This window comes from Lytechinus variegatus, chromosome 9, assembly GCF_018143015.1.
Source record: "Lytechinus variegatus isolate NC3 chromosome 9, Lvar_3.0, whole genome shotgun sequence".
Lineage (NCBI taxonomy): Eukaryota > Metazoa > Echinodermata > Echinoidea > Temnopleuroida > Toxopneustidae > Lytechinus > Lytechinus variegatus.
The window spans coordinates 20323081-20348705 of record NC_054748.1 but is presented as its reverse complement, the minus strand read 5'-3'; the positions used below and the strand labels follow the sequence as shown (position 1 = coordinate 20348705).

Genomic DNA, 25625 nt, shown 5'->3' with positions numbered 1-25625 from the left:
GTCTAATCTTAAGCCTGACTTTTTAACTCTGACATCAAAATTCAAATACAATTAAACTTAGACCTTTGGGAGACGGGTCCTCCACTGCCGACGCTACGGTGATGGAGCCCCCTAGGTTTATGGTAGAGCTACATGTATGGAATAGGGTGTCTAGCTCTAATATAATATTGTTTTCTAGTGCCAGGAGTAGAGGCCTAGATGATTCATTAGTTGGTAGATGTGCACTACAATAACATGTGTAGAGTATAAGACCCTAGCAGCGAGTGGGGGGGGGGGGGGGTCCCTCTCCGTTCAGAAAAAACAACAAAGTGATTGGTGTGTAATAAAGAAGATAAAATAATTTAGAAAATCCTGGGTCACCCTCTGTGTTAACGAAGACTGGAGACTACTGAACAGGAAGGGAAAGAAGGGGGGGGAGAAAAAAAAGAATTACACACTGAACTAATTAAGTTAAACATTGAACTGAAAAGACATGTAACTTCACGAAAACTGATGACTACGTTGTATGTTAATATCTAATAAAGATATTAAAGTACATCTATGATAGATACACATTTTCGTTCCTTGATTTGTTAAACAGGTTAAAAAAATTATCAAATGCCTTTTCTATTAATTTACAAAACAGTGCACAAATAATGTGCTTGGAGAAAAGGCATTTCAATTACTGGTAACTACAGGATTTGGTTTCTGATCTGTGGATAAAAATAACCATGATAAATGAAGTTCTCTTGATGACTGTTATTAAGAATTCCTCATAGTACATTCTATTCCTTTTACCTATTTACTGTAAAGAGGATTTTTTTAGATCAATTATTAGAGGAGTGCTTTTTTTTAGAAAACAAACCCTGGCAATTTGAAGTTAAAGAAAATTCCTAATTGTATAAATAATAGAATTATAGGGCCTACAATTTTCTTACCTATCAAAACCTATCTTCATTAGAAGTATTTATCTATGGAGTGTGTGAATCATTTTTCTAACATTTAAAAAAAATAAAGCCTAAATGAATCACTTGTACTATCCTATTAATATTGCACCCTAAGTGATAAAGGTGCAAAAAAGTTGCCTTGCTATTGTTTGCACCCATAAAGTTTGTTTACACAATAAAAGGGGAAACATTTAACCTTTTATAAAGGTGCATAATACTTAAGATTAAAAATGTTCAAATTTTTAACCTCTATTACATGGTTCAAATCTGCGCCCTATATGGTGATTAATATAACTTATGCTTCACCCATAAACAATTAGCACCCCTTATTGTACCAACCCCTAAGGTTAAAATTTGAATCCCGATTTTAAGTGTATTAATCAAACCATTTCAAGGTTGATAGACTAGACCTCATTTGCCTTAAAATAAAATATTGTGTATAGCTGTACCAACACCCCTGTCAAATATATTTGACAAAATCTGTAATGATAAAAATATATTTTTTTAAAGAAGGGACTTCAGTTGTTTTTTATACAAAATGTAAATATGAATTCATTCTCATCTGTTACTATATGAAAAATTTGGTATTCACTTTTCTAACAGGTGACCCACACAAACGGTGAGAAGAGGTACATGTACAGAGAGAAAGGGGCACAGCAACTGAAAGGAGAGGGAAGTCCAGACACTCTACCACGGGTTGAATAAGAAGTCTCTCTTTGGATCAGGGGGTCAAGCTCCTAGTATGAAGGTGAGTCTTTATGGAAAGTTGAGTTTATTGAACATTCTACTTGTAAATACAAGTCTACTACTGTACGGTAATATTTATTCTTGTTTATTTTATTGTTCTTAAGAGCAGTTGTAAATGTGATGTCCTGTTATAGTAATTTTCAAAGATGAATCTCTTAAAATTCATCCACATCTTGTAATAAATTCATCTTAACTTTACTCACAAAAATGGATAATATCAATCTCATGAATTTTTATAGAAATTCAAGTTTTAATAGACAACTGATCCCTCTTAATATTTCAATTAATGATAATATTATTGTGGAATGCATTTTCAAAAATATGTAAGAGCAACAACAGTGTAACTCGTCAAAGTGAAAACAAAATCTAGGAAGGCTATTGGATCCATACTATTGTAACAATTATTTTCCACTTAACTTTTGCAAGAGATTCAGATTTGGTTGATTTATATTTTATTAGAATCTCAACAAAGAGACTAACAATGAGAGCTTACAAGCATAAACGCAATTTAAGTGCATTTAAGAATAAAATGATAGTAGTAGTAGAAGGGTATATTTTCATTTTCAAGTAACACCACATATGAAAATTTTCTCATATGACTTGATTGAAATTAAATATATTCTAACTTTAATTATAAGGATATAAAAAAATAATATTCGGAAGCTATTTACCCAATTTTTATTTAACATTCTATATTTTTTTAATTATGCTTGTGACTGCCATCTCAAAAGGCTCTTTCGTAATCTTTTAGAGATACATCATACATGTAAATGTATGTGAACACTCTGCTATTATCAAGTTGAGTTGCTAAAGTTGTTTTCACGGATTCTTCTTATTTCAGATTGTTCAAGAGTCAAAACTGTTGAAGAGGTGACGTCATGGACCTGGTAGCACCTGGCAAGGGAACTATATTACTGTTCATAAATCTATTACTCAAGTATCCTAAAAACGCTTTAAAAATTTGAACATTAACAAAAGTACTAATTTTCATTTTTCAAAGATAATCATTATATTGACATTGTGAATATATTTTATGATTATCATAAAATTATTATAATGTAAATGATGATAGGTCATACTAATACAAATAAACAATAAGTAGAAAAGAAGACAACCAAGAAGGAGGAGAAGAAAAAGAAGAGGGGTGGAAGAGGAGAAAAGGAGAAGAAGAATAAATAACAACACTGAGTTCCTCTTCATGATATTACAGAAATCTTCATCTTTAAGTGGAAATATTTATGAATAGTATAATATATAATGTATGAAAAAAACATTTTATCTAAATCCAAGTTCCACTTTAATCATGTTTATAAAGTCATAGGACAGGTGACAAGATAACATTGTTTCACAAATTTTAGTGTTTATTTATTTTAAAAGTAATAAATTTACATGAAATGTCATTCTTTTTGCTTCATCTCTTTGTTTATTTTATTGAATCGGGGGTGGGGGGTGAGGGTGGTCAAAATATGATTTGCCCCTCAGAACAAACTTGTTTCCCTACTAAAAATAGTATTAATATTTGTAGAAAATTGTAGGATTGTTTTTATCAAATTTGGAAAGTAATTGAGGGCGAGAAATGAAAATGAGATAGATCTATGTAGAGATGCAATGTATAAGTAATAATGAGAAAGCGCGGGCGAGGTGAATTAGAAAGGGAAAAGAGAAATGAAAAAGTATAAATGTGAAAGAGTCATTAACAGAGAGGGAGAGATGTATAGAGAATTGTAAAGATAAATTTCGTGAATGATAGTGGCCTAATCTCGGAGGGAGGGAGATAATGAAAGCGATAAAAGGATAAAGCATCTTTTTTCGGGGGGGGGTTACATTTGATGAGAGAGAGAGATAGAAAGAAAATGTCCTGGTGCTCAAAGATGAATAAATGTAAATGATTGGTGACAGAGGTATGGATTAAGGGATACAGGTGGTATGAACGTGTCCCAATTAAGGCACAAAGCCGTGATGAGTAGTGGCCCCTCATGTGCACTCTTGGAATTTGGGCAATAAGTGAGCATATTTTAAAGTGGACCCCCCCATCGCCCCATCTCTAATCGCCAGTTTTGGGCAAGGAATAAAACCCGTCTCTTCTTTTTTATTTAGGCTTGTTTTTTTTTTTTCTGTCAAATATTTTCTTGAAGAAATTCCCTCATTGTGCTTCCACATTTGTAACCCTCGCCCCAACTGCATTGGCAAGGTGGTTCCATGACATGCTTATAAAATACGAAATTTAAATTATAAAGAAAAAAATTAATCATTGATTACAGGGATATATGCATGGTTTGCAATCGGTGTTCATGGTTTGGGAATGACTGATACAAATATTGTTCTCTGTGAAGGAGACCTCCACTAGCAAGTCATGAGCATTACTTATGAAGTAGTTTGAACCGCAAGATTTTGCCTAATTTCTGACATATATATTGTTACCACGGCAACACGATTCCGACACATTAAAAAAATATGTCCTTTACTTTTTTACCTCGAGACCAATGTGTGAGCCAAATTTCATGAGAATTGGTTGAAAACTAACCAAGAAGCAGGAACCAATAGATTTTTACCTAATTTGGGGCAAATAGTATGTGGTAACCATGGCAACATGATTTCCGACACACATAAAATATGTGTCTCTCACATCTTTACCTCAAACTCAATATATGAACCAAATTTCATGAAAATTGGTTAAAAATTGATCTAGTAATTAAAACTGAAAGTTTTTACCAATTTTATGTCATATAATATGCCGTTACCATGGCAACATGAATTCTGACACACAAAATAGATTTTAAAGCTACGGGAAGCAATTCAAATTCCAATACCAACGCCAACACCGGACTTGAAATCATCTAGTGTGCGTACCAAATTTCTTGTTTAATCACATTTGAATTAAGCACAAAAGGGGCGATTCTAGACTGAAAGTTAGAGTTATTATCATTATTTTGGGAGGGGTGGTGCTTGAAAAATATGTGGCGTTGATATAAATTATGTTATCATTCTAAGGAAAATGTCCTATCCTCAACGAAGTAAACACATTAACTATTATGCTTGGGACTAGTTTTGCTTATAAAAATAAGGGAAATATTTATGATTGTTAGTTTTTCAAATATTGAAAGAATACATCATACGCTATCCAATGACACAAAAATTATTTCGAAAGTCCAAGTAAAACTCAAAATATCATCAAATTACAGAGGACACAATTATAGAAAATAATCGTAAAAGTACCCTTAAGTCACTTATTGCGGAAAGCCGCCGCTTATGTCTTGATTTTAATCACGACATAAATTTATGTCATTCAAATGGATTTATGTCATGATTTTATGTCATGATTTCAGACATAAAGCTTTATGCAACGGATTTATGTCATTATTTGTGTTTATGTCATGATTTATGCTATATGACGTAAATTGTGACATAAATCATGACATAAATCAATACATAAACTTTTATGCAACAGGGCCCAGTACGACAATACACCAGACGGTGGACTGTACTGTTTCCAGGAGAAGACCTCAAAGACCATTGTACATGTAGGTTCATTGAGAGACCTCTGAAAGATTAACCAGAATTCATGGTCTTTCAAAGGTCTTTCACTGTAGCTGTCTTGTTCTCTGTGAAATGGGGGTTTAGCTCATTTTTTTTATTTTGGTGTAAAATAGTAGTACCTTTATACGCATTTAAATTAGGTGTATAGTCATATGAAGGTATGCAATATGATAAGATTTTAGCATGTGAAAAAGCTCGCCTTTAGTTACATTTTGAGCTTGAGCTTTTGTTTAAATCTCTACAAAACTTTGCCTTTGGTCTGCGAAGTTAGGACTTAGGACTTTTCAGAACAGTTTTCCAGCACAGCCCGCATTAGAATTTGAGATCGCAATACCACTACCACTACCAGCGAAACCCCTTGACCTAGGACCTAGCTAGGATAGTATCTGATCTACTTCACATTTTCGTCAATGATTTTATACTACGGTATAGTTTACACAGAGCTGTCAAGTCTCACGCATTGTGCGTGAGACTCACGCATTCAGGGTCCGTCTCACGATCTCACGCATGGCACCCATTTTTCTCACGCATCGGGACCCGACAGAAAAAAGAGAAAAGGTAGCATTATTTACCAGATTATACGACTGGCCGACCGCCTTCGCGTCTAGCCCGGCACGCGAGACGAATCGAGAGTGCAGTCAGCGCACAGCTATTACGTGATACGATGAATTGCGTGCATCGCATGGTTTTGAAGCCCATTATCTCATGAGCGCGCGCAATGCGCGCGCGACTTTTTGCAACGTACGAGTGTAACTGTAACTTAAGTACTGGCCGCACGCGCACAGAGACGTCGAGTCATGAAAATCTCACGCATAACATTTTTTGGAACTTGGCATCTCTGTTTACAATCTTGCCATCACTTATTTTTGGGATTGCCGATTGGTTAGGCATATGTCATGTGAATTGCAATTGTGAACCAATTTCTGATCTGATGAATATTTTCTAAATGTCCACAAAGTTTGGACATCACTGTCAATATTCAGATCTAGAAACAGAATTCGTTCCACGCATACCGAAAAGAAATCTACAAGGGGTTTAACGTTTGTAGCTGCAATTCAAATTATTGCAACATGAAAGTGTGCTAATCCCATTGACTTTGTGTGCGCAAGAATTGAATGCGCCGGACGCCGGTATACCTCACATGCATTGCAATATAACGGTACCGGTAACGGTTTTTACTTGCGCGATCACACACCTTCATCACCGTCACACACACGACACTAGCCTGACTAGGATAATGACTACACCTAGCTTAGTAACGCTTACCGGGATAAATAACTGTCGTTCGCCAATGTTTTGATGACTTTCTTCAAGAAAACAAGATATGCTGTAGCTATCAAACGCATCAAGCAAATGAAACTTCAACTTTAAGATTTCCTTTTCCGACTTCTGAGTAATTCAATTAAACATGATCACATTTAATCGTAAATTTTCCGCAGACAAAATAGCCCAACCTCCAAATGTTGTGCAAATATCATTTATTTTTCACCAAGAAAAAATAAATTTTTCAAATAATTTATTGTCCTAAAATGAAATTAAATAACAAATTTTACAAAAACTATATTTTTTAAATTTGTAATTATCCTTATATATTATATCAAATCATAAAATATATTGAATAAAGGAACATCTTGCATTCAATTGATGAATATTCATTAGAAAAATTCGACCTTTGACCAATGGAGTGACTCGTTCGACACACGTGTACATCAACTTCACGCATGCACTATTGGCCAATCATAGAAATCGCATCCAGTAGTAAAGGCCTATAGGGCTTTCCGATGTATATAGATTCCCGTATATCACAGAAAAAAATATCAGACCCCCATAAAGAAATCGCATACAGTAGTATAGGGATTTTCGGTGTATATGTATATATCTATATTAGAGATCTCCATATATCACAGAAAAAAATATCAGACCCCCCAATCCCCATAAAGAAATCGGATAGGGCTTTTCGATGTATATATTTTATAGATCAACGTATATCACAGAAAAAAAATCAGACCCCCATAAAGAAATCGACTTAATATCATAGACAAAGTCCTCATATTACATGTACTATTGAAATCAATATAATGGAAAGCCTTTATTTTTTAGGAAAGGATAACGGGTCATGTTGGCTCAGTGGTAGAGCGTCCGCCTCATGAACGGGAGGTCGTGGGTTCGATCCTCGGCCGAGTCATACCAAAGACTTATAAAAATGGGACCTAATTCTGCCTTCTTGCTTGGCGCTCAGCATTTAGGCTGGAGAAGGGTGATAACATATTATGTTATGCAGGGCCCGCTGGAAGAGCAGTCTCTTATGATTGAAGTACCCTGGGTATATAAAACATTATTATTATTAAAACAAAAAGTAGTTCGGTGATATTGCAAAGTTTAACAATCATACTGGGCCTATCGAAATTAAAAAAAAAATAGTAAAAATGGAAATGCTATATGCATTATTGGTAACTACATGAACTAGGTGTGCACTTGTTTGTTACAGTATGTGATGGAATGGAGGGTCCGAGTGTCAGTGGGGATATGAAGGGTATGTCTATGATTCTAGGCGAGGCGAGTCGAAATGGGTCGATGAGAGAGTTATAGAGGGCGGCTGGTCGTCTCCCCCCCCCCCCCTCACTTATACCCTTTCCAGCCTGAGTATATTTTTGTTTTAATGTTTTGCAACATGGTCTTTCTTTCTATTATTTTTTAATAATAACTTTGCCAAAATTTGTTGCTGATTTCCATTCCAGGGGTTCTTGCTCATGTAAAAGTATGATATTGCTTTAATGAAATGATATACATGTACTCCGCTTTCTCCTTGTCGCTTTTCTTTCTTTTCTTTATTTTCCTGATCACTCCAATCTTTTGCATATATTTTGATTTATCTTTGATTTTTTTAATGTAACTTTTATAGTGGAATTTGATGTAAATGATTTGTATGTTGATGATTTATCAATAAAAACACAAATAAATAAAAACATAAAAAACAGTTAAAAGTTATAGGAATATATAATTGTGGAGACTTTAATTTGACCGTATTGATGATTTCATAGTCATATAAGGTAAGCTGCTCTTACATTTGATCACATCAATACACAAAATTGCTAAAATATGAAGAAAAAATCAAAAGTTTACTTTATTTTTCTTTCATGAGAACATCATAAATAGTATTTCCCTTCAATGTGGCGCAGTATATTGTATACTGCGCCACATTGTAGGGAAATACTATTTATAGGAAAACCACAAATAAAAATCTCCGAATAATTAAGCTGTGAGAATACTCACCCTTGACCACTGGCGGCGGAAGCCAATAAATTTAGGGGGTGTCCATCTGAAATTTTGGGATGGAGACATGTAAAAAATAGGACAAACGCCCCAAATTTTTTTGACAAGCAAAAAAAAAAAAAAAAAAAGGTCATCAACCTAAATTTTAGGGGGGGACAACACACGTTTGAGGGAGGGCCACGTGAATTTAAGGGGGGACGCAGGAAAAAAAATTGACAAGCAAAAAAAAAAAAAAAAAAAAAAAAAAAGGTTATCAAAATAAAATTTAGGGGGGGGCCGTCCCCCCCACCTAAAATTTAGGGGGGGACACGTCCCCCCCGCTTCCGCCGCCTATGCCCTTGACCTATACCACTTTCCATGAGCTACCAACTTGATTTACATAATATGATTTCATTTATGACAGCCACTTCCTTAACTCGTGTATGCCGATTGCCCGATATTATCTTTTCGACTTTTGGGGGTTTTATTAAGTTTCCTCTCTCGATACACACCAATTTGAAAGGTAGATATCGTGGATTCACATTTAAAGGTGTACGGCAGACTTACAGTCTAAATATAGGAGTATATTCATTTGCAAAATGTTGCAAGCACGTCTGGCCCGGGATCCGTCGCCGAAACATCCGGCTCGTGCCCCCACCCCCTTGAGAGCCATAATAAAAAAAATTAAAGCAAGTATGCCGTTCTCATAAAATTGTGCCCCCCCCCCCTTGAAAGTTAAAAGTCACTGCAACACATCAGAGTTTTTAATGAAAATATGTCCTTTTCATACACAATTATTTTTTCCTTGTCAAATTTTACTTGGACGAAATGACCTTCAATTTTGGGTGAAAACCTTTTTTTTTGGGGGGGGCTTGTCAAATTCATTCGAAAAAATAAATAAAAATGAATCCTGGATCCGCCCCTGGTTGCGAGTACGATCAGCTATAAAGCTCTTCATAAGGTCAATCCATTTTGATAAAATGCAAATTATCTATCGTTTTACATGTTATATGATACTCATTGCTCATTGGGATATGCATAATGCTGATACAGCGAAATAAATTAAAATTTCAAAATGTAATTTCTTTAATTTATTGTTCATTATTCCTTGTCCGATTTTGATGATATTCTTCATTGTTTTTCTGATTTAATTTCACCTTAAGTGAAAGCATATCATTTTTCAGCCTGGAGTGCCTCTTTAAAGGTCAAGTCCACCCCAGAAAAAATTTGATTCGAATAAGTATAGAGACAATTCAAACTATATATAGCATACCGCTGAAAATTTCATCGAAATCGAACGTGAAATAAAAAAGCTTTGACATTTTAATTAAAGTTCGCTTATTTTTTCACAGAGCAGTTATATGCACATTGAACTTTGTGAAATGCAAATGAGAGAGTCGATGATGTCCCTCAATCACTATGCCGCTGAAAACTTCATCGAAATCGAACGTGAAATAAGAAAGCTTTAAATTGACATTCTATTAAAGTTCGCTTATTTTTTCACAAAACAGTTATATACACATTGAACTTTGTGAAATGCAAATGAGAGAGTGACGTCCCTCACTCACTATTTCCTCTGCTTTTCATTGTTTGAATTATATAATATTTCATTTTTAAAGATTTGACAATAAACATGACTGAACCATATAGTATTGAAACAACTCTAATTCCACATGCACAGGGAGGAATTACTATGATCTTTCTTTCATATTGGTAATGAGGCCAATAGTTTATATTCCATATGCATGTACTAAAACACAAAACAAATAGTTGAGTGGATACGTCATATCTGTCTCCTCATTTGTATGCCGACCTGGATGTGCATAATAGCAAAAAGTCATAACTTTCTTATTTTCATCCGATTGAAATTTTCAGTGTCACGCTTGTTAGATTTTTCTCTTTTTAATCAAATGACCGTCACTCTAACAATTAACAAGTTGTTTTAAACTTTTTCACAATTATTTAAAAAAGAGAAAGATGAAATTCTTTATTTCAACATCTTGTTAAACAAAATTAAACAACTTGTTTCAAATTTTAAGCAATAAATAGAGCGACGGGCTTAGACAACCTGCTTGAAATTTTAAAAAGCGTTTTTACAAGGTAATATAGAACCCCCACGTACTCTCTTTCTTTTCCTTAGACAGCCTGTATAACCATTAATGGTCCCATATAACAAATGATTAGACTTTGGACCCGACTATATACCTGGGAATAACTAAAAAGCCTTTTCAACATGTTCAAGCATTGAGACGACATATTCCTATCTGCAAGTAGTCATTATATTCGGTGATCTCAGGCATATGGAATTGTGGATTGTGGCTATAGAGGACTTGCTATTAATATGGACAGTGTAGGATCCATTTCAGAAAGAAGTTGATTATTTGAAACATACCTGTCGCATATGATTTATAAGCTTTGATCGACCTGTGAACGTAAGTTGTATTACTCATTTTGGGAGTGCCTGATTCTTGTGGGAGGGGTACAGGCCTATGACAGGATCGAAAAAATAAGAATGAATGGATGGATGAATGAATGAATCAATCAATCAATCAAGCAAGCAAGCAAGCAATCAATCAATCAATCAAGGAATGAATGAATGAATGTCATGAATGAATGAATATTAATGAATGAATGAATGAATCAATCAATCAATTAATCAATGAATGAATGAATGAATCAATCAATCAATCAATTAATCAATCAAGCAAGAAATCAATAAAGGAATGAATGAATGAATGAATGAATCGATGACCTTGAATGAACTGAATGAATGAATGAATGAATGAATGGATGGATGATTGATTGAAGGAATGAACGAGTGAATGAATGAATGGATGAATGATGGATTGAATGAATGAATGATGGAATGAATGAATGAATGATGGAATGAATGAATGAATGACGGAATGATTGAAATGAATGAATGGATAAAAAGAATGGATGGATGGATGAATGAATGAATTAATAAAATGAATGATTGCAATTTGAAGGACTGAAGGACGAACTGAATTTTAATGTATAGAAAAAATGCGTGAATCGATATAATGCATCATAATTATATAGGTCTATTTTTTTACAGGATATAGGTCAAACATGCAGAAGTATAATCCAGACTCTCCTTTGGCAACCCTGGAAGATATTCAGAAAGCCACCAAGGTCGTGCAAGAGAGCGCCCTCTGCGTTCGAACTCCATTGGTACACAATGCTCAAGAATGGCTTAGACTTGATCTAGCATGCAACCTGAGTCTTAAGCTTGAAAATACACAAACAACAGGTAGGTTCTGATGGATCATGCACTGCGGCAATGGTTATAAAGCTATATATAAACCTAAAAAATCGAATCTATTATAATAGACCCAGCATTTAATCTGTTTTTTTTATCATTACTGATCAGTTCAGTCCAAATTTGAAAAAGCAAAATTATATTAGACCCAATAATATTATGTATAAGCTTACCCAAAAAATTCCCAATATTCCCCATTTCTGTTGTTAGAAAGAACAATCTACTTGACAAGATTTACTAAAATTAATGGACGGATATCAAACTTTATTTCGAAAACAATAATCGTCCATATGTATCGCAAGTGATGACGAATGTATTTACTTATTATTTCATTTCCCTAAAATGAAAAATCTTTTAGATCTTGATTCTTTTTATTCTAACCTTTGACCTGCAGGGTCATTCAAGGTCAGAGGTCTTGCAAATCAAGTGGCTCACATCCCCGAATCGGTGCAACAGGAAATCATTACAATGTCAGCAGGGAATTATGGGAAGGCGTTCTCATATGCGATGAAACAAAGAGGCCTGAAGGCAAGAGTCCTCATGCCCGAGACAGCGCCGAGGGTCAGAGAGGAAATTATGAGGGTAGGAATGAAAAAAAATGGGCGATTATCTTTGAGTAAAATATGTGCGGTACCACAGGGATAGGGGGTGCCACCCCCGCTTTTTTTCTTTGTTGTCAAATAGGCAGTAAAAATTTGAGGAGGCCAAATAAGGCGTATCAGGCAGACTTTTTTTATGTTGAGAGCGAGCAAAAATTTCGACATTTTTATTACAAAAATCACATTCCGTAATAGATTTTGATATGATATTCAAATGAATAATATATTTCACCCTTCTCTCGTTTCTTTTCTCTTTTATTTTCTTGGTCGTGATATTCCTTATTTTGGGGCAAGCGCCACCATGCCCCCCCCCCCCCTTTCTCTTTGCCGCTGCAAATGGGGGAAGGTATTAAGACTACACAGAAGAAAAAGAGGAGAATTAAAGAGGAATAGTAAAGTATGCTCTATTTTGTTCTGATTTCTTCCAAAATAATGTCAATCCGTAAAATTTACTTTGTATTTTTTTCGTCTGCCTAAATAATTTTCAGAGTTATGGAACAGAAGTTGAGCGGATTCCCACCAGAGAGCTCCAGCCTCGTGTTGATGGTTACGTAACAAATGAAGGCATGCATTATCTTCACCCATTTGATGATATTAATTTGATCTGTGGGCATGGAAGGTAATTTGATTTCATCGATGGCGTAGCGTGCATTAGTTTGAAAAACAAGGGCGGTCCCAGTATATTTTTATAAGGGCAATATCTCTGATTTTTTTTTCTCTCAGTTCAATAATATAGGTATTTTTTATTTATTCATTTCGCATATTCAAAAAGGGTATAGCCCGAGTCAAGTTTGTTGGTTTTCATCGGGGGCAATATAATGCCTTGATATAATGCTTCAAAAACATTACACAAATACATTCAAATTTCTAAGAAAACAATAATACTGTATAATACTGAATAATTCAAAACAAAGATCAATAAATGACACTGAATATAAAACAATTAAATAATTTGACTTTTCAAATAAACAAAAAAAAAAGATCTTGCATCGAAAATACTATACAGACCCAATTAAAGGATAGTTATTATTTCACGAGTTTAAAGCCTGTGTATAGCTTTGGTAAAGGGTCAATAATGTGATTGATAATCGAATATCATCTAATATGACAGTCTTACTGAAGCGTAGAGACCGTTAGATATTTTTCCAACTGCACTTCTCTGAGAAAATTTCAAATATTCAAATCTTGGATATATAGCGCCCTCTCTCGGCGATGCTTGTTTTAAATTAAAAAAATGGGCATTCAAGCACTTATCTTATAAATTTACTGATTAGATATCCAAAAGTTACAGACAAAAAACATATCTTGAAAGTTTCAGCCCGTTCCATGATTTGGAATAGGATTTAATTGAAAGACAAAAACACACAGATATTTTAATTTGATCGGGTGACCCGATCAAGTTAAATTTCCATGTAAAATCGCAAAATTTATCCTGTAAAACACATTTTCATTTCATATCCTCCACATCATAACTGTTATAGGGCATATCCATTGATATTAGCTAGCAATGAATTGGAATAGTGATAGGTGCATTTTGGTGGATTTACCAAAACTATACACAAGCTTTAAAAGAACATGCATGTACAACATAATAACAAATATGATGATGAAAAAAAAAATAGGTTGTTGTCTTGCCTTCCATTATTAGGCCTATTTATGACAGGAGAAATGTTAAAATTTGAATATCAACATGATCAAAGGAGGGGGTTGATTTGAAAGCGTATCGTCCTGATACATACATTCCTGAGTTACACCGACCATGCAAACCTTCTTTTCCTTATTCTTATATCTCATATTTCGCTACTTTTTTTCGTTTAGAAAAAAGTAATAGAAGATGGTCGTCCCTACCAACACGTATATGAAATGGTCCATTAAATTCAATTTGGGAATATGGAGGTATTGTTGCAATCGACAGACTCTGTAAAACAAACAACAACAAAAATCTTAAGTTTCTCTTAACCCCCCCCCCCCTCCGTTTTGCTCCTTTTCATCTCAATGGCGATCTTTGTCATCATTATAGCTATCAAGAGACTGTTATAGGACCCATTATTTTGTCCCAAAATAGTTACTTTTATTTTCTTACTCCCCCCCCCCCCCCCCTTAGCGTAGGTTTAGAGATCCTTGAAGACATCCCCGATCCCGATGTGATCGTCGTATGCTGCGGGGGAGGAGGTCTACTGGCTGGAATAGCCGCTGCTGTGAAACGTTCAGGCAAAGCTCACACAAGGATCTATGGGGTCGAACCGGAACAAGGTATTTGATGTGATCCCCTCATATCACCATACCATCGATATCTTTCCTTGCTAACAACATGAACAATGGTAAAGAATTTTGAGGGACATCGTGGCTTATAACAAAATTAAAAAGTAGCTAGTGGACGAAAATTTTGCCATTTTAACAATGAAAATCAAATTTCGTTATAGACTTTGACAGCATATGAATTTTCCCTTTTCCTTCTTTGTATTGGTTATGGAACTCTAGGGTCAAGTGCCACCATCATCCACTCCAATAACACTCCAGTAAAAAAAAAAAGTAATGGTTATGCTACAGGTCGGGAATCTCGTGTTGGTGATGATGACGAAATCTATTACACTTGATTTTTTTTTCGTAATTGATTATATATTAGTATTTGAAGTAAAAGATGCCCGGGCATTGACTCTGACTCTGCTGAATTGTTTTTCTTTTTGCGATTTTATTTTTACACCAGCTTGTTGCATGTCCAAGAGCAAGCAATCTGGTAAACCAGTCACAGATCCAAATGTACACTCTATCGCTTCGGGATTATCTCCTCCGTTCGCAGGTACGATTTCATTGTTTTGTATTCAAAGTTCAAAGTTTCTTTTCACATTTCCATAAAAAAAACATTCAGATTTTGAGCAATTATACTTCTTTTCCTGCTCATCTTGCATGATCTAAAAATAATAGATTTGTATTCTGTTCATAAAACACGTAGTAAAAGAGCCTCTCATTTGTCCTCCGTGATATATTACTGAGAATGGTTGCCCCACTGACCTGTGCCGTCGTCTTTTTCTCAGCCGCCCTGGGATTTGAACCCATGACCTTTGATATCAAGTGCATACTGTCCATGGCAGCTGCGTAATTAGTAATAAAAAAAGGGGGCACAGTATGGCACGTGGGGCAAGTTCCTTTTAAAATGGGGTTAAGAATTAAAACAAAACATTTTGCCCCCTTTTAAATAAAACTTTAAAACTTATAATTTTGTGATAGATTGTGACTTTCAGAAAATGATATCATATTCTACCCTTTTTTATTCTTTTTTTTCTTCGTGAATAGGCCTTATGCAAGGGCCGCGGAACGATTAAAAAATTGGGGGCTTAGTCAAGGGGGGGCTGATCATGCAAAAATTACAGTCTGGTCGTCACTATTTATATGTTTTTGTACACGGTTTAAAAAAAATGTGGGGTGAAAGCGGCCCCCCACATTTCGGCAGCCTCTAATATAGGGATCAGTCCAGTTCCCCATCATCTATAAACTAGTGACCCCTATATCCTGTATATGTTTTTATATCCTCCCCCCCCCCCTCATTAGGTTCGAATGCCTTCCGCCACGTCGAAGAGTTCGTCGAAGACATCCTTCTGTTAAGTGAGGAAGAGATTATTACCGCAGTCTCTCACCTCTACCAGGCCGGATTGGTTGTGGAACCGGCAGGTGCTGCAGCCTTCGGAGCGGTTCTATTCGGCAAGGTACCCGATGTGGTGGACAAGAAGGTTGTAGCTGTCATCACTGGTGGGAACGTCTCCCCGCAAGAACTCTGCAATATCATCAAGAACTAATTTAACCGACCAAGTTCATTAACCTTCTTCCTCATTAGATAGTCCCCGTATAAAGACTGTGAAAATATTATAAAGTTAAGTAGTCAACATGTTAGTTAGAGGACTTCTGCAATATCATCAAAACCCGATTTTCACATGCAATATACCATTTGACAAATCCATTAACCCACTGCCTACTAAATTAGATGATCCCCGTGCGAATTATAGAATTCATCAGTCAGTTGCTTCTAAAATTACCAGGGGTCATTATAAGGGTGGGCCTGAGAGGTCCACCGGCCCGAAATGATCCCTAAAAGAACTGATTTGTTTGAAATGAAAAACATTATTGGAAAATGGGAAAAGGTGGAGAATAGGAAAGCAACACCAGGGTCATGCAAATCAAGGTGACGTCAGGGTATTTTGATATTGGGCAAGAGGGCCTGATAGTGACATCAATTCTTCCATTGGGAGAGGGGATTGACAAGAAAATAATTAAATTGGAATAAAAATGGGGGGGGGGGAGACAACAAAAAGTCATGGAAGAGGGGGAGAGATATTTGGTCCTAAAACAATGCAAAAACCCACCTTTGGTTAATTTTGCGACCCCCCCCCCCTTCAAAGACCCTCACGTCAGCATCCCATTCTTGCCATCTTGTGCTAATAAAATACCTCATGCAATACAAGCAGACATCAACTTTTAATTTCATTTTTTTCTGTGTTACATTCTAGATATACAATACATGCATGTAAATCTGAATAAATATATATTTTCAATGAAATACAAATGAATGTGTTTCCTTCTTTTTTTTCCTAAAGGTTCTGTTCAGAGTCCTCACGAGATTCCATTTTGTTGTAATGCAGGGCCCAGGGAATGATTTTTTTTTACTGGGTTTGAAAAGCAAAACAAAAAAGAGAGGTTCTCGCTACGAAATGCAGATAAAATTGGTCCCGAGAAATTTGAACAGCCCCAAAAAGAATAAAATGAAAAATGAAGTTTTCACTACAAAATGAGTGAGGGTTTGTTACATTGTTCCATCTTTACACATCTTCCATAGAGTGTGCTGCTTATGGAGAATAATACACGCAGCATCCCCCAGGATTTCATTTTATTTAATTTTTTTGGGGGGTGCCCCCGCTTCCCAGGGCCGTGTTGAAGTGCAAAGTGTTGTAAAGTGTCTAATGATTTATATGATTATGTGAATAGTCTGATGTGTAAGATGTGTAAGAAATACTGAGTATCATTGTAAATATATAAAATAAATTGAAACAGATATAATTATCTTATATACCAACCGGTGTGTTGGCTCAGTTGGTAGAGCGTCCGTCTCACAACCGGGAGGTCGGGGGTTCAAACCCCGGCGGCGTCAGACCAAAAGACGTTAAAAGATGGGAGTTGCTGCTACCCTGTTTGGCGTTCAACAATTAAAGGGATAGAGCCTCGTCGATCTGGCGCTGCACGGTGGCTGCCGGGCCCACGATCAATTGGGCAAAGCAAATTTTCGGAGTATTTCATTCAATGTCTATTTCGAACAATAAATTATGGATTTGGATTTGGATTTATATGGGTAACAGTGTATATGTTTTTGTTTTACCTTACCTTACCGCTGTTCCCCCTCTTTAATGTCGTGGTTTTCAATTTGTCTCTATCCAGTGGTATCTTGCAGCATTCGTTTGTCGTTCTGCCTGTCATCTCTTCAATATTTCCAAGACAGCTATTCCTTTTACGTCCCTTCCTCTTTTGCCTTAAACATTGCTTTTTATTATAATAGACAAGTAACAGTTGGCAGATTTTAAGTTAGACACTGTTTATTAAGAACGTATTAATCACCCTTATTGTACTATTGTTTTTTCATCATTTTTTGATGAAAGAAGTGATAAGTGGACTTTGAGACTCGGACCCACTAGCGTACCTATGGGGGGCAGGGTGGGAAGATTGCCCCCCCCCCCCTGACGAGTCACAACCCATGCAAGGGACGTATCACTGCCCCCTCCTTTGAAGTTAAAGACCTTCTTTTTTTTCTTTTTTTGCTTGTCAAATATTTTGGCGGACGATTTAGCCCCCCCCCCCTGTGGAATATCCTCGACCCCAACCCGGGACGAATGCAAGAACCCCCCCTTCAGTTCCCAACTCTTCCTATGACCTATGCATATGTGTCCGCCTGAATAAAAATAGAGAAATAATTTACCAAGCCCTTGGATGATCATGACTCGGAGCTGGATTCATTGATGCCAATTCGTCCATTAACCAATTCGTCTACTAGCTATCATTTGGTATACCATCAGTTCGTCCATTATCCACATAGTCTTGCTAATGGTCTAATTGCCATTTTGTTCACTCACCATTTCGTCTAGTTGGTCCAATAGCCATTTAGTCTACATGCATTTGGTCTAATTGGTTAGACTAGTATATAGGGCGAAATGAATGAAAATACTGAATGGATATTAGACCAGATGGTTATGAGACGAAATGGTCATAGACGAACTGGTGATTAGACGAAGTAATGATTGGACCAAATGGGTGTTAGACGAGGTGTTGATGGATGGAATGGCATTAGACTAAATGAGGATAGACCATGTGGTGAGTGGACGGGTTGGCAGTAGACGAATTGGCAATTTTCCGTCTACTGAATGGAGCTACAAAAAAAAAGCTACAGGCCTACTCATCTTTTGTCAGTCCCCTCCCCCACAAAAAAAGGAAAGAAAAAGAAATCGAGATACATTTTCAACACTAATCCGTTTCGCTCAGAGAAGTAAAAGATTACTTCCTTTTCAAGTATTAAATCGTGCGCATACTTAGAGACCTTTCCGCAATTATGGTATTATTATTGGTAGTATTATTGATAACAGAATTACGATTAATTTACACACTTTCCCCAAACACCGGTCTTGATAGAGATGTGCGTTTTCGCCCATAGTGTATAGTAGGGGATGTAGCTCAGTGGTAGAGCGCTCGCTTCGCATGCGAGAGGCCTCGGGTTCGAATCCCGACATCTCCAAATTATACCGGTTTGCCAATGAGTTTTCAACGCTCTCTCGTCATGACATTTTTTTTTTGGAGGGGGGGCAAAAATAGTAAAACAACGTTAGATCTTATATGTGCCTCATATGACGTTTGCCGAATTGTAAAGTGATATTCATTTTCATAATTCTTATTCATTTTATTCCTTTATGTTCATAAGAACTTCCAATCTTATCATCGCATATACCAGAACTAATATGTGCTAAATGTGAGTAGTGATATATCAAAACAAATAGGCCTAGGATGAATTAACACACTAATCATAATACTGAATATATTTCTGGGAAGGCTAATCATGAACCATACATTTCTTTCATTTTCTTTCCGTTGTGTCAAGGTTTGTATCAAAAAAATTTTTTTTCGTTTTATAGGGATAAGTTTACATTACTCGTAATTGCAGGTCAAAAGTAGGAGCTGTAGGTCTATTCTATTTTGTCTTGCAAGATCTAATTTAAATATTGCATACTGCATTGATTTTAATTGAATTGAAATAAAGATTATGTATTCTAACGGTACATTGATCTCTTGAATGAAGATATTACTGCAGTTAGAGCAGTAATGCCCACTTTAATTAAACGGGCGGCCAATAAAATCTGCCGGTATGCGGACGCCTTGATCTACGCATCCCTTCGTAAAAATATTATGACTTTGTATCCCCGATTACAGCAGCCACTGGTATAGACCATGTTACAATTAGACTTAATTCATCGAAGGCCGGGCTACCAAAAAATAAGAATAATGCCTTGGTAAATTAGAACGGTACAAAGGCAGGCGGCTTATGCGCTATAAAACCCGGATCCGCTATTCTAAAACACAATGCCTACTATACTTCAATCAAACTATAAGCCCAAATTAATCCTACCAATTATTGGTTGGTCTTAAATCTTGACAGATTGGTTACCAATGGCAAAATTTATTGTTTAGATTGTTTAGCCAGTAACTAGGGCGGTACACATCATAGTCAGGCGGCTTAGGCGGTATGAAACAACGGATCTCTTTTCTAACACAAAGACATAAAGGCCTACTTTTTTCTTCTTTTTTTTACATTAGGGCCTACTTCAATTCAACTACCCCCCCCCCCCCCCCACATAAAGCCTACCAGTACAATTAACGGTCTGTTGTACCTTTTCCAATTTCCTCTCAGTTGAATTGTTCTGTTTAACATTGCCAGTTACTATATAAGATGACATGCTCGTAGGAAATTTTGTCATACATCCCGGTGGTTCATTCTAAGGTGAAGTTTTTTTCGGGTATTCTATGAGGCAGTCCGGTAGGGGAGGCGAAGAGGAGGCTAGGCAACTGGGCATGTTGCCTTCTTGTGATTCTATATAAAACATATCGTGGCGATATTTGTGAATTGATAGATTCATTTACAAATTCAACTTTTCTTTTCTAAAGGTAGATCAGCAATCAAATGATTGAATTTGGAACTAAAACTTGACATGCAAATGATAGCATTACAAGTTTATATGAAAGTTTATATGAAACTTGAACTTGAATGAAGATCTATTTTGAAGAATCGAGCTGCATGGAGAGGTAATAATTACTGCATCCAAAGCGTCGAGTTGCAAACAGCGTTGTCTCGTTGACAGCCGTTTCATCGGGTTTGCAAAAGTCATTTCCTGGTACGAACGAGCGTGAGGCCGAGGAAGAAATTAAAATGCCTGGATCATTGAGTTTATCACCACAGCAGCGGTTTCTTGAGAATTTTATGAAGCTTGGCACTCATGTGGATGCAGAAAAACCTAATTTCATGTGCGAAAACGACGGTAGATTATACTTTCGTGTGGACTCCGTGAAATTCGAAGGTATGTTGTTAAAAAAATCATTTAAACTTGTAGTATTATCAACCGGTTTTGTGGAGTAAATTGATAAAGCGTTCGCTGGCATTTGTCAAATTTTTAGCTTGTTAAGGTTGTACCATGTATTGACTTTTGTGTTTGTTGACGTGAATTGTGAATCTGCGCTTGTTTGCAATTTGCATGATGAAGCTTTAATTTGGCTCATCATGGTATTCGGGAATTGTGACAGCATATTGCATTTAGGATATTTTAGTAACTTTTTCAAAGTTTTTGCTTTACATATTAGGCCTACTTCAGTTTTATTATTTTCACTTTGTCTTTGGTTACTTTTGGCCGTTTTGGCACATTCATGACATTAATTTCCATTATTTAATAGGCCTAATTATGAAAACCGTTACCGTACTGTTGTTAGTTAGGTAGGAAATTTGAAGTTGAGTATTTTTATAATGCTTTATTTTCAAACTTTACTGTTTTTAATTGTGAAAACTCCTTGTTGTACAGTTGTTGAAAAATTGCACTTCGTACAAATGTTAAGTTATTTCTTGGAAGATTTAGTATCAAATGTGCTTAGTAAGTTAAGTAATAATATAATTTTTTTTTTATTTAATGAAATTCCTTTATTATCAAAGTGAAATTCCCTTGGCACTTCCATCACATGTACAGTGAATAATTTCAGTCATAAGAGAAAATTCAAAATCTGAAGATCTACAGCACATGTACGTATTGTGAAGCAATCTTCAGAAAAGTAGATTGAATTGTGATGCAATACCAGGAAAACCATTCCCTGCATATGTGATCAGTATTATTAGGCCTACTTCAGTTTTATTATTTTCACTTTGTCTTTGGTTACTTTTGGCCGTTTTGGCACATTCATGACATTAATTTCCATTATTTAATAGGCCTAATTATGAAAACCGTTACCGTACTGTTGTTAGTTAGGTAGGAAATTTGAAGTTGAGTATTTTTATAATGCTTTATTTTCAAACTTTACTGTTTTTAATTGTGAAAACTCCTTGTTGTACAGTTGTTGAAAAATTGCACTTCGTACAAATGTTAAGTTATTTCTTGGAAGATTTAGTATCAAATGTGCTTAGTAAGTTAAGTAATAATATAATTTTTTTTTTATTTAATGAAATTCCTTTATTATCAAAGTGAAATTCCCTTGGCACTTCCATCACATGTACAGTGAATAATTTCAGTCATAAGAGAAAATTCAAAATCTGAAGATCTACAGCACATGTACGTATTGTGAAGCAATCTTCAGAAAAGTAGATTGAATTGTGATGCAATACCAGGAAAACCATTCCCTGCATATGTGATCAGTATTAGGATATAATCAACTGCTATCAAGTATCAAGTGAAATAATCTTTTCCTTTATTCAACATCCCTTCACCCCTCAGACCTCTACGATTGGTCAAACCCCGATCACAAATGGAGGAGTCATCGGGTTAGCGGTCGTCAGTTGAGACGATCAAACAGTATGCCGACTGGGAGTCTGGTGGAGCTCAACGAGGAGGGCATCGCACTCTTCCGCTTCAAGAATCTGCTGTTTGCCATCAAGGAGAAGTGCCCACATTTAGGTGAGACAGCGAACATCTTTTTCTTGCAGATATCAGACTTCACCATTTTGATTGATTCTGATGTGTACATATTCTGCTTTTGAAATGATTTTTCCTATTTTCCTTAATAACTTTTAGTACAAACTGTAATGGGAAGTGCTGTTCATTTTCCAGATCAGGGGCCGCAGAAACAGGAAAGGGAGAGGGGGCTAGGTAGGCTTCAGCTCTCCACTCTTTTCCAAAACCATGTACAAAAATGTTTTAAAAAATGACCATCTGATTGTGTGTTTTTTCATGGTCAGCCCCCTGCCCACATTCAAAACCGGTCTGTGGCCCCTGCTTATATATATATGTAGAATATAGATTCTCCCCACTTTTCTATTGTAAAGGTTAAGTTATGAACTATACCTGCAATAACTTTTTTTCTTAAAAAAAAATCCTTTTTAATCTAGAGTTAGAGAGAAATTCCAGTAGTTGCAGTAAACACTGGTTTCATGAGAAAGTCTGTAAAACAAGGCTTAATTGTCAGTATATCATCAAGGATCTCTGGTACAGTTACATTAACTGAACTTTGTGAAATCTTGAAATCTACGCTGAAAAATGTTCACACCGAAGATCCCCAACACAGATTAGCGCACGTAGGACAATGTATATTTATTGCTTAGAGCATCGGGCCCGAATCTTGTGCTTATTTGCTGATATCTCAGCAATTACACAATTTCTTCCAGAATCCTTTGGCACATGCGTTATACAAACAGACACTTTGCCAAAGTGTCTGTTTGTCTTTGGTGGTCATTTCATTGGATTCTGTACGAACTCATTTTGATACTGTTACCAAGACGTGCATTTACCTTTAATGTTAATTATCAGAATACCATGATCTTTTAAACGTTTTCAATGACCTGTTTGATTGAGAGCTAATTGTCAGAACACCATCCTAAGATTATTTTATTAATGTTCTATTTTTTTTTATTTAAGCATTTTTAATTATCTTGTAATCATTGGTTACTTTTGCCTACTCTGATCATTTGTTTTACTGAAGAGGTATTTCATTGATGATGAAATGTTAACTTTGAAAAATCAATTTTGAACATGAAGTTATGTTTATCTAATTATCTTTAATTCTTATCTACAGGGGGACCCCTTCACATGGGTGATATCGAGGTCTTACCGGACATGTCCATCTGTGTGAAGTGTCCCTGGCATAAATGGCGCATTGACCTGACCTCCGGAGAGGTCAAATCACCAAAAGGTCGCACAGAGGTCAGCTCGGTGACCTTTCCCACCAAGATTGATGATAACGGGACCATCTTCATCGGGTTCCAGAACTTCAGCGGGAAATATTTCTCAGGTGATGCTGACTTTTAAAAGCCATGCCATGCAGCATCTTCTCAGCTAAGTTTGTAACCAATTTGTCACATTTTCCACTCTTTATTAGAACAAAACTGACCTCAAAATGTTCATCGTATGGTCAGATATCTGGGAATAATTTCCACCAGAGGTTGTTGACATTGTATGTCTCTGGTATTGTCCAGCAATAGGGGAAAACCTTGGAGGTTATATTGCAAAAATAAGTGCCAAGGAATTTTATGCAATTTTCAACTATGTTTCATCAAATGATATTTCATAAGTTAATGTTAATGTATGGATTACATTACTGAATCTAAAACCCTTTTAGCTAAACAATCAATCATTCCTGCCCTGTTAAACCACTTATCTTGCCAGATTTGAAATGCTAAAATGTAATTTTAGTGTCTTTTTAACCCCCTACCATTGTTTTTTAATTGCGAAGTTGTACTGAATTTGCATCAGTGTCTTGTAAAGAAGAGTTTTGTTTTAGAAAACATCGTAATTCCTGTATTCCTGGAGAGTTTGATTAGGGTAATCAATGGGGAATAGTGCTGGATTTATTATTACCCCCTCCCCTGTAATAGAGTCTAAGAACCTGTCTGAAAACTAGCTTACTGGAAACATTAGTTTAACATGTAATGAGAATGGTAGTAGCAGTCTTGGAATCGATCTTCCAAACCGGTTTGTAATACCAGTCTGCGATGAAGTTTTCAAGATGTCTTTGCCTCATTAAACTGGTTTTAGTATGAGGACACAACCATACTTTGGGAAGCAATCTTTGCACATTTGTGTGTAGAATGCATACTCTGGTTTCAAATTTTGATACTGAGAGTGTATCCATAGCAACAAGATCCTATGTTGCAATATTAAAAAATTAATATTGTGCAGACTTAAAGGTAAATGCTAGTTTTGGTAACGATATCAAAATGAGTTCGTACAGAATCCAATGAAATGACCATTAAAGTGTCTGTTTGTATAAATAAAATGCATGTGCCAAAGGATTCTGGAAGAAATTGTGTATTTGCTGAGAAATCAGCAAATAAGCACAGGATTCGGGTAGGGCGTCGGGCCCGACGCTCTAAGCAATAATTATACATTGCCCCACGTGCGCTTATCTGTGTTGGGGATCTTCGGTGTGAATATTTTTCAGCGTAGATTTCAAGATTCACAAAGTTCAGTTAATGTAACTGTACCAGATCTAGATCCTCAATGATATACTGACAATTAAGCCTTGTTTTACAGACTTTCTGCAACTACTGGAATTTCTCTTTAACCCTGATACAGGTCAGTTCATAAACTGTTTTTACCTACAAAAATATTTCTAATTACTTTACATGTATGTAAGAGATCCAAGAATTATTTACCTGTAATGAAGCTATTTTTAGACTACACTTCCTGGTAGCTTCAAGCTTTTAAGACTAATTATAATCAAACTTTTATCCTTTTTATGTTTTTTTCATATACAGGGTGTAGATAACTCATTAAAGTTCTTATACCATTTCCACATTTTTTTTCCCTTCATTTTCATAATCTCATGTTGCGACCACAACATTAGTTCAGATTTTAGCCCACATATTTTTAGGAGTTTAGGTGTAATGATCATGTTTAAGTATGAAATTATTTGTAAAGTTGATAACCTTATATTGAAAAATGGTGTACACATATATTTTTCACTAGTTTCCTATGTATGTTGCAAATACGCTGAGTATGCCATGTATCAGCCGGTTCTCAGTATATTAAAACTATTTTTACAGGGACTTAAGACATACCAATTATA

The 25625-nt window shown here is 35.8% G+C and overlaps 3 protein-coding genes and 1 non-coding gene across 5 annotated transcripts in view; 3 read left to right on the top strand and 1 right to left on the bottom strand.

Annotated features, from left to right (window-relative positions):
- LOC121421309 (fatty acyl-CoA reductase 1-like) overlaps nt 1-6686 on the bottom strand; it is a 31573-nt gene extending 24887 nt beyond the window's left edge. For both annotated transcript variants that reach the window (XM_041615987.1, XM_041615988.1), the window contains exon 1: nt 6477-6686. The gene's annotated coding sequence lies outside the window, so the exon portion shown is untranslated. The remainder of the gene's footprint in view (nt 1-6476) is intronic.
- Nucleotides 6687-10669: 3983 nt separating this feature from the next.
- On the top strand, nt 10670-16805 carry LOC121421328 (L-threonine dehydratase catabolic TdcB-like). Its single transcript, XM_041616012.1, has 7 exons — nt 10670-10894; nt 11542-11736; nt 12140-12327; nt 12833-12963; nt 14449-14597; nt 15052-15144; nt 15894-16805. The coding sequence occupies exons 2-7, from the start codon at nt 11556-11558 to the stop codon at nt 16136-16138; spliced, it is 987 nt and encodes a 328-aa protein (XP_041471946.1). The 5' UTR covers nt 10670-10894; nt 11542-11555; the 3' UTR covers nt 16139-16805.
- A 2236-nt stretch (nt 16806-19041) lies between these two features.
- TRNAA-CGC lies at nt 19042-19113 on the top strand. The gene has a single exon. It is a non-coding gene; the product is annotated as a tRNA-Ala (tRNA).
- A 1189-nt stretch (nt 19114-20302) lies between these two features.
- On the top strand, nt 20303-24155 carry LOC121421307 (Rieske domain-containing protein-like). The gene is made up of 3 exons (XM_041615983.1): nt 20303-20944; nt 22340-22519; nt 23634-24155. The coding sequence occupies exons 1-3, from the start codon at nt 20797-20799 to the stop codon at nt 23864-23866; spliced, it is 561 nt and encodes a 186-aa protein (XP_041471917.1). The 5' UTR covers nt 20303-20796; the 3' UTR covers nt 23867-24155.
- The last annotated feature ends 1470 nt before the right edge of the window (nt 24156-25625 follow it).